The sequence below is a fragment of the Cariama cristata genome, unplaced genomic scaffold, assembly GCF_000690535.1.
Source record: "Cariama cristata isolate BGI_N322 unplaced genomic scaffold, ASM69053v1 scaffold31562, whole genome shotgun sequence".
In the NCBI taxonomy this organism is placed as follows: domain Eukaryota; kingdom Metazoa; phylum Chordata; class Aves; order Cariamiformes; family Cariamidae; genus Cariama; species Cariama cristata.
In genome coordinates, this window is record NW_009602613.1 from 1 (window position 1) to 9,433 (window position 9,433).

The 9,433-nt window shown below is 50.2% G+C and overlaps 1 protein-coding gene across 1 annotated transcript; it reads left to right on the forward strand.

Moving 5' to 3' along the window:
* Window positions 1-77: 77 nt before the first annotated feature.
* On the forward strand, window positions 78-7,122 carry RARS (arginyl-tRNA synthetase; the record flags this gene model as incomplete). The annotated part of the gene is made up of 10 exons (XM_009694851.1): window positions 78-199; window positions 531-651; window positions 964-1,093; window positions 1,424-1,528; window positions 2,468-2,646; window positions 3,157-3,266; window positions 4,134-4,239; window positions 5,501-5,673; window positions 6,345-6,592; window positions 6,973-7,122. Coding segments are annotated over 10 exons (1,404 nt in total), but the record flags the coding sequence as incomplete, so codon positions are not given.
* Window positions 7,123-9,433: the final 2,311 nt, after the last annotated feature.

Below are 9,433 nucleotides of genomic sequence, written 5' to 3' on the forward strand. Positions count from 1 at the left end.
AAACGGACATTAAACATATGAGGTATGGTAACAACTGCTGCCTTTTATTCATTTTTTCCTTTGGTACTGTGTCTAAGGTGGTGGTGGATTTTTCATCCCCTAACATTGCAAAGGAGATGCATGTTGGCCACCTGCGGTCTACGATCATTGGAGAAAGTATGTGCCGACTGTTTGAATTTGCAGGTTATGATGTTTTGAGGTGAGAGTCGATTTTTGGGTGTGGTGAGCTTGTTTGGCTAAACTTATGCAAAACCTGTATCTGTGCTTTGGTCTGTATTGGTGTTTGTTTATAAGCACATAACAAATCATCCTTTATGTGTAGTAAGATACTAAGCTGAGCAAGCCTAGCAGGGTTAGGAATCAAGATGGGTGGCAGCAGCTTCATCGCAGTGAAATTGGGGAGCCTTGCCTGGTTTTGGTTTCTGATACTATGTGTGTTTCTTCTTTTAGAATTTATATTTTTTAAATGTGTATATTTTAAAGCATATGTTTGAGAAATCATTATTATTGTGCTCTTCGATTGCTTCAAGGTTAAACCATTTAGGAGATTGGGGCACCCAGTTTGGAATGCTCATTGCTCACCTCCAAGACAAATTTCCGGATTACTTAACTGTTTCTCCTCCTATTGGGGATCTCCAAGCTTTTTACAAGGTATTTGTAGCAATTAAATGTTATATTCATGTCAACATCTGAAAAGCAGATTGAGGAACTTTACAAATTGCAGCGTAGTTTTGGAGAAACAAACGATTTGAATCACTGTTAATAGATTACTGCAATAACCTGCCACTGGGTAATGAATTGCGGTATCTGGTATTGAGTTGTCTCTGTGGGGTGTGATCAAAGGACTTTTTAAGTGTGCTGCCTCTGTCTTTTGAGATGAGTGTGCTTGGAGAGCCTGGTACGAATGTTAGCTTGTTTCAGGGGAGAAAGCCGTGCTTTTTTATGTGGTGTGTTTTACCATAGGAATCCAAGAGGAGGTTTGACACAGAGGAGGAATTTAAGAAACGTGCCTACCAATGTGTGGTGCTGCTGCAGAGCAAAAACCCGGACTTCATTAAGGCATGGGAACTGATCTGTGATGTGTCGCGGAAAGGTGACTTTGCCAGATGCGGAAACATGTCTCAGCAGTAGAACAGTGTGGCTTTCCTCACCTTTATGTCTGAGTCTGTCCTCTCATTTTCTTTTGAAAATCACTGCCACACTGCTATGAGAAGCTTAAAGAAAAAAGCCCATACAACCAAAGTACTGGGCTGTCTGTGGAGGCTTTCAGCTAAATCTTTTGTCTCCTGAGTCCTAGTCTGATGGCTTGACCAAGAGAGGGAAAATGCTTTTAGGGACTTGCTATGCCCAGTGGTAAACATAAGCCACTATTTCCCCCTGTGTGCATTTAATGGAAATATTTTGTTCTGTCTCCCTCCTCAAGAGTTCCAGAAAATCTACAACTGCTTGGACATCACACTCGTAGAGAGAGGGGAATCATTCTACCATGAGATGATGAAAGACATCGTGAAAGAATTTGAAGATAAAGGTGAGGCTTTTGGTCTCAGAGTCAGAAATTGTGCAGCTGTGAGGATGAGTGAGGTAACCTTGCTCCTAGTCAGTGAGGCCTTAGGACCGGTGTTTTTGAAGTTGCGTGTTCCCCACCCGTGCTCTTTTTCTCAGCCACATGTCCTGAGTGGATCTTTTGTAGCTTTTCCTCCCAGAGAAGCATTAGCAGAATGGATTATTTCATGTTTCATTCCAGAAAGCTTGAATCTTTCTTGCTGGCACCAAAAGCAGTTTGTGATATTTGTAGGCAATAGCATGAGGTACTACTGGAATTTATTGTATCCTTAGTAAATAGTCAAGGAGCGATATGTGACACACTTCTCGGTCTTAGTATCATGACTGTATGGGAACTTTGAGAAATCTCTGTGAAGACAGTCGCATTTTTAGATCATGTTGACTTTGAGAGTCGCAAGATGCCAAATGGAGCATAAAAAGTCTCTGGTTTTATGTGTTCCTGTCTGGATTTGGCAGTTCTTGAGTCTCACCATCTAAAGTGTTCTGACTAGTCTTATCTCTGACAGACTTTGTGCTAAGTCCTCATTGTGTCTCCGTAGAGTTTCTGTTGCCTTTAATGCCATACTTTGTAATGCTGTTTTTGTAGCTGTAAAGGTGGATCCAGATGCCGGTGACAGGAGTTTTTAAATCCAATTAGATCTCTTCTGGTAAAGCCAGATCTGTGCACATCCGCTTACTTATACATAGTCTTGAGTTCTGGAAGTGCAATACAGAATGGGACTTGGTTGGCGACAGAGTTCTCGTTTAGTTTTTTTTCAATATTTTGAGCCATTAATTATTTGATAATGTGAGTGCATGGCCTTTTCTTTCAGGTAGCATCTGGGAAGGGAAGTGTTTCTGCCTGTGCTGGCCCAGAAACCTCCTGATGCGATACAACACAGAATGTTTTCCATTGCTTTTCTAGGATTTGTCCAGGTTGATGATGGCCGGAAGATCGTGTTTGTCCCAGGTTTCCCTGTCCCCTTGACGATCATGAAATCGGATGGAGGTTACACATATGACACATCTGACTTAGCTGCTCTTAAACACAGGCTATGTGAAGAGAAGGCTGATATCCTTATTTATGTTGTCGATAGCGGCCAGGTGAGTATGCCAACCTCTGCTGTCACTGCTGCTGCAGATCATCAGAAAGTGCGTTAAATGACAGATGCAACAGTAACATAGAACGCCGTAGGGTTTTTAGTGTGGTTGGTATATTCATTCTTGCCCTTATTGGTGTAATGGTGAATCATTTGGTGGCTGGTGGTCTCCATGAAGGGTCTCTGAAACCGATTGATTAGGGAGAGACTCGGTTACCACTGGGGGTGGGTGAAGCCTAAATCTCAATAGACGAGTCTCTTTGGAATGAGATTTGTACTGCTTATATTTGGGTCTCTCCTTACCTGAGGAAGTGCAAGGCCATCAGGTCTGTATCTGAGCAGTGATGGGAATTTGCCAGTTGCTGCTGCTTTAAGCTAGGAAAACTCTTTGAAAGGTTGAACTTACTGAAGTGGAATTTGTCTGTGGAGCTGGAAACATTTTAAGTGTCATTGTGAAAGCAGCATTGTGAAGGAGATGGATTGAGAACCGGTTGTTGGCGTTTGTTCCTTGCAGTCGGTGCATTTACAAACAGTGTTTGCAGCTGGACAGATGATCGGCTGGTATGATCCCAAAGTAACCAGAGTGGCCCATGCTGCGTTCGGAGTGGTGCTGGGAGAAGACAAGTAAGTCTTTGGATATGTTTTTTCCTCTGTGTGTGCTCTAAAGAGGATGTTTGAGTGAATGCAGAAGACTGGCTGTTGTTTGTTGACAAGAATGCATGCGGCATGCCAGAAATTAAAAAAAGCACCGCATCCCATGCTGTTATTCATAACTGTGTTGTTTCATTGTGTGTCCTGATCCTTGATCCACATAGTCACTGGTGCTGTGGTAAGGTCCCTCTTGGGCCTGGCTTCTGCTGCCTGGCATTTGGGGAGGGGTACTGGGAATGGCTGTTGAAAGCTGATCTGAATACTGGGAGGTGGCAACAGTAAAGGCCATGATTTCCATTATTTTCTACTTGCCTCATGGTAGATGAAATGAAAACTGGGGAAAGAACCTCTTGTGTCCTGGTCTGCAGGCCAGGCCCTTGTGCTCCAGAGTTGATCTTGTGTCTCTGTGAAGGTGTGACTAAACCAGTGTGCTCTGATGGTCACATGCCATTGCGGACTGGCTGGTTTTGCTGTAGGTTTGTTACAAAACTAAAGGTGACGTGCTGGGCTGGGCAGGGGTCTGGGCACTGGTATTGTGTCCTGCTTAATGTCTGGAACTGGGACAGTTCTGACTGTTGGAGCCTTCCTGGTCACCCCTCCCGGCCACCCCATGGCTGTTCTCTCAGTTTTGTAGCTGTCTGTGGGATGTCAAATTCTTCAATAGGGAGGAATTTGTGGGCATGTGCTTTTTTAATAAGCCATGAGGTGTAAGCAGTGGAAATCCCTGCAAGAAGTTCTGATATATGTCCTGGATCTGCCTGGGCACATGCAGAGCCCTAGGCAGAAGGTGGAAGTGTTTTGCCTCTTATGTAGGTGGTCATTTTGGCTGTGTGTTTTCAGGAAGAAGTTCAAAACTCGTTCAGGGGATACAGTGCGTCTTATAGATCTGCTGGAAGAAGGGCTGAAACGAGCTATGGACAAGCTGAAAGACAAGGAACGGGACAAGGTAGTTGTGACAAATTGCTTATCTTTCCTGACAACTTCCCAGATTTGTTCACAGACTTACGGTTTCTGTGTTCTGGGTGTGAGCTGAGAATATGGACACTGCCAAACCACACAGGAGATGCCGTGGGTTGTGTACACAATCAGTGTGATTATTTGATAGCTGTTCGGGCAAGGTGCCGTTGGCGGGAAAGAAGAGCATCCCTGAGTACATAGCAGTGAGAAAATGTGAGCTGCAGGCAGCATGCCAGCTTCTGGCTGGAGCTGCAGACCTTTTTGAGGGTAGGAGAGGAGAGCTGGGCCCAGCAGGATAGCTGGCCTTGCAGGTACTGTCAGGTCTCCCTGGTGCAAGGGCAACAGCTGTGACTCCCCCGGGATGCGGGAGGTGGTGGCAAAATACAAAGTTGCAGCCTTGGCCTGCTAGGCTAGCAGTGACTTCTAGGGATGGATGGTTGGGGATCTGCGGGGGACTTTGGCTTCACTGTTTCCCTTGGACATTGCAACTGAGTTTGCTGGAAGCCCTTTGCTTCATGAGATTTCTGTCTGTCTTGCATCTTGATGGCCTGGAGAGAACTGGGCAGTGTGGGACATGGAATGGAACAGAAGGACCAAACTCTGTCCAAGCATTGCGTGAGGCAGTGGAATTGGGAAGTGCATCTCCTTGGTGCTCTGCAGCATTTGGTGAAAGTGAAAGGTCCCTTTTTAAACAGGAACATGAGGAAGCACAGAAAAAACCACCTTAAAAATCTCCAAAGGGCTCATATGAGTCAGACGCAAAGCGCTTTGCCATGCTGACAGGGCACTGTTCCACCAGAGAGGGGTTTTGTGAGTGTTTGGACTGTCCAAAATGCTCTGTAAGGGTAGGAGGGCCACGTGTTTGTTATGTGTACATGCAGTTTGTAAGATGCAGAAGTGCAGTACGAGCATCAAACCTGTATGGCAGATACAGGTTTGACATTATGGGGCACAAATATACATTATGGGGCACAGAGGTCCTGTGGGCCTTCAGAAGTAGAAAGGTCAGCCTTAACCTTGCAGTACTATTTGGTTGCAAGAGAAGTGAGGGGTGGATGTGGGGTTGTCTGGTACCCCGAGGTGGAAAGGTGGGCGTGAGCCTTTCACTGAGTAGCACGTGGGTGAAATCCCCTTGGCAGCCTGGGCTTTCCTCTTGAGCTGTGCTGAGTGGCCAAGGCTGCATGTTGTGGTTCGTGATGCCAGTGTAGCATTCTTCCTCTTGACTGTGATCCGTTTTGAAATTGCAACAGGTCCTCACGGCAGAAGAGCTGAAAGCTGCCCAGATGTCAGTCGCTTTTGGATGTATTAAATACGCAGATCTCTCCCACAACAGACTAAATGATTACGTATTCTCCTTTGACAAGATGCTGGATGACCGAGGAAATACAGCTGCTTATTTGCTGTATGCCTTCACACGGATCAGGTAGGTTGAGCGTGCAGGCAGTTGGTTAGAGTTGGTCTCTGACGCTCTCTGTATGTTTATCGCAAAGGGAGATGTGGGGACAGGAGTGACTTAGTTGCATCGGTGCTGTTGGGGCTAGTTGGTAAGAGAAGCCAGCTACGCTGGTATGTGCTGTAGCCAAGATTTTGTTTGTCGTTGGAAATGGTGTCCTCTGCTATTTGAAACAGGGCTCCTCTGCGTGACGTGCATCCTGGGCTTTTAGCTAGTACAGAGGGAACTGTGGGAGTTTCTGGTAGTTCCATTAGAGGATTTAGGTGGAAGGAGGTGAGCCTGTGTTCCAGCAGCTGCTCACCTCAGGTACTGCCATACCCCACACCATTTTTCTGGCACCCCGAGCCCTGGTTTGCTTGAAGCATCAGCTGTCCTTGCCAACACATGCACCCAGAGCACACCCCTCCCCATTCCTCTGCAGAGCCCTGTTGGATCGCTCTGAGGGCAGTGCCTCCCCGTGCCTTCCCAGGGCTGATTGCTCTCCTTGGGCCTGGTAACGCAGGACTGGGCAAGTGAGGAGATCAGCGGGTGGCCAGTGCTAGCCCTGAGACAGGCCAGACACCTGACCAACTGCAGGCTGGCGCTGAGGCAGGTTGAGCAGTGGGACCCTCACAAGCAGGCTCTGGTTTGGATCGTTTCAGGGCTATTGCTCGCCTGGCCAATATTGATGAGCAGATGCTGCGGAAGGCAGCCAGGGAGGAGGTGCTTATCCTTGACCATGAGAAGGAGTGGAAACTGGGCAAGTGCATCCTGAGGTTCCCCGAGATCCTGCAGAAGATCCTGGAGGACTTGTTGTTACACACGCTCTGTGACTACCTGTATGAGCTGGCCACCACCTTCACAGAGTTCTACGACAACTGCTACTGCGTTGAGAAGGACAGGCAGAGCGGTGAGTGTTGGCCTAGGGGTGCTGCGTGTGCCTGTGTCACATACAGTGGTACAGGCAATCTGCGGGGTGTTTCCCTGTGCTGGGAAGGCTGTTGTCACACTACCAGCTGCTGCAGAACAAGTGTTGTCCGTGTGAGAGGACTGAAGGTGGCTGGCACAGCCTGTCATCTGCCTGGGCGCAGGAAGGTTGAGTAGAGAGTTGTGAGCTGCGAGGCACCTGGAAACACAAGGGCTGGTCAGTCTGCCTGGCTTGGGGAGAATGGGAGGGAGCTTAGTGTGCCCACCCCCCAGGGCAGGTTGTGGGTGGCTGGGGTTCCCCTGGGGAAGGCGGCGTTAGTTGATCTGAGCAGCTGCTCCAGCTCCTGGGTTGGTGTTTTGCAGGCCAGATTGTGAAGGTGAACATGTGGAGGCTGCTGCTGTGTGAAGCCACTGCCACCGTCATGGCCAAAGGATTCGACATCCTGGGGATCAAGCCTGTGCAGAGGATGTAGCGGTTCCCTGTGGGGTGACAATAAAGGGACTAAACAACTGGAGGTGTCTCTGTCTGTTGGGGTGGGGTTGTGGTAAGAGCAGATGCTCTAGGGGAGCAGCACCCCCTTAGGAGAGAAAGGAAGGAAGGAATGAAAGGCAAAGAGGAAGTAAGGGAAGAAGGAAAGAAAGGAGTGGGAGAGGGAGGAAGGAAGGTAAGAAAAGGAGAGAACAGGAGCCTGGCTTCAGATGCTGCAGGTGCAGAAGCAGCCCAGAGGGGCCACAGGCACAGCTCCGAGCAATTGTCTGCAGGAACCAAACTCCACAGGCCCATGCCCAACGCTGCTCTCCTTCAGTCTGCAGAGTTCAAGGGCTGAGAACTCTGAACACCCAAGAGCACCTCCAGGAAACCCTCCAACCACAGTACAGTCACCCACACTCCCAGAGCCAACCCTACTTATGCCATCCTCTTTACCTCATTTGCCAGGTGTGAGCAGGGCACCCAGCTTTTGATGTCATCTCTGGCATCCCTCAGCAGAGCAGAGAGCTCTCAAGGGAGCCAAGCAGTCTCATCCCAGCCCAGCAGTGCGAGGTTGTGGCTCTCAGGACGCTTGTCTCATGGCAGTTGTTTGTGAGTTGACCAAGGCACCAGTCAGGTACCTGCAAAAGAGCTCGAACGTCACTCTCAAGGACTGAACTTTAATGTGACACACCAGGGAGATGTGAAACAGCACACACTTACCAGGACAACGGAGTACAGGTGTACCACCTACAAGCAAACACACGCATCCACATCACAGCCCTGTGCAGGTGGCCTATACCAGCCCTCAAAAAAGGGGTGGCTTCCTGAGTGCCTCCCAGAGGACTGCAGTGTCAGGCTGCACGCTGTGGGAGCGGCAGCATCACCTGCCAGCAACACTGGTGCGGGCAGGCAGCAGTTTTACCTGGAGGAGGAGGAAGCCCAGGGGAGGAGCAGATCAATTAACGACATTCCCTCAGAGGAAGACACAAGGGAAATGCCTTTCCCCACAGCAGCAATGTTTTGAATCCCTGCAGAGTTGGCAAACCTCTTTGCTGGGTGGGTATGGATCTGGAGTAACCACAAGGCCAACTACGAGGCAGTGGGCTGTGGCTCCTACCTTTGCTTTGGGATTTGTTGGAAGCTCTGCTGTGCGAGGTAAAGCAGCACAGAAATGCGGCTTAGCTGCCATTAGAGAGTAGGTGTTGCGCTTGATTTAGGTGCTTGCTGACATACGCGCCCGTGTGTGTATATATGTACATACATATGTATAGGTATATATAGATACAAAGGATATGGGTATGTATCTATCTGATGTCCCAGATTCTTTCCCATGTAGACAGTTGGGGGGGAGGGCTCGGCTATGACAGCTAGACAGCGCCCAGCGCCTGGTGTGCATGGGTCTGGCACCTGAACAGGCACACACCTGTGCAGACATGCACTCCTGATGGCTGGCTGAACAACGCCCACAAGCAAAACCAGACCTAGCTCTGGTGCCACGCGGACAACAGCGTGACAGCCATCTGTGCTGGAGGCTTCACCAACTGCCCATGCCATGTGCTGCGCTCCCTGTCCATCTCCTGTGCGCACACACACATGCACCTGCACCCATGCCATGGGTGGGTGGCAGGAGGCTGGGCCCCTTTGGAGCACCTCACCCTGGAGTCGGGGAGCAGCAGGGGTCGGCTGCTCCAGAGGGGACACGGTGCTGAGCGCAGCACTGGGGGTAGGGCTGGGCAGTGCCTCACCAGCCAGGACCCCATTCCACCATACCTGAGGGAGATGCAGGGCAGGCCTGGGAACGGCAGTGACGACCAACCAAGAGTGTCGCTTGCAGGTGTCGAGACAGGGTCAGGTTCGGTGGCGGTAACGGTGTCAGCTGCAGTCCGGCGATGGCCAGCCATGGCCACAGTGACCAGGTAGGGCCAAGCGTCGGAGTCTGGGTCCAGAGCAGCGGGTGCGTGCCCAGGCACGGGCATGGCTGAGGCTGCCCTGCAGTGGCCTCTCGTGGTCACCAGCAGAAGGGGGACAGCCCTCTCCAGGCGGTCCCTGAGTCTCAGCACCAGAGCCATACACTGACAGGGCAGGGGGAACACCGACGGTACCCCAGCACCCCTCGGTGAGGGGCAGCCCCACAGCTCACAGGCCTGGTGTCGGCAGCCCTTGTGAAGTGCCCTGGTCGTAGCAGGAGCATGCAGGGTGTCCGAAGGCAGCTCAAGAGTCCCTGTGGGGCTATTTTGGGGGGCCATGCAACCAGGGATGGGGCCAGCCCCCGTGTTGCCAGGGCTGACTGTCAGGTGCAGGGCAGACAGCAGCTGTCAGGGCACCCCAAGGAGCCTCAAACGACGGCTGAGG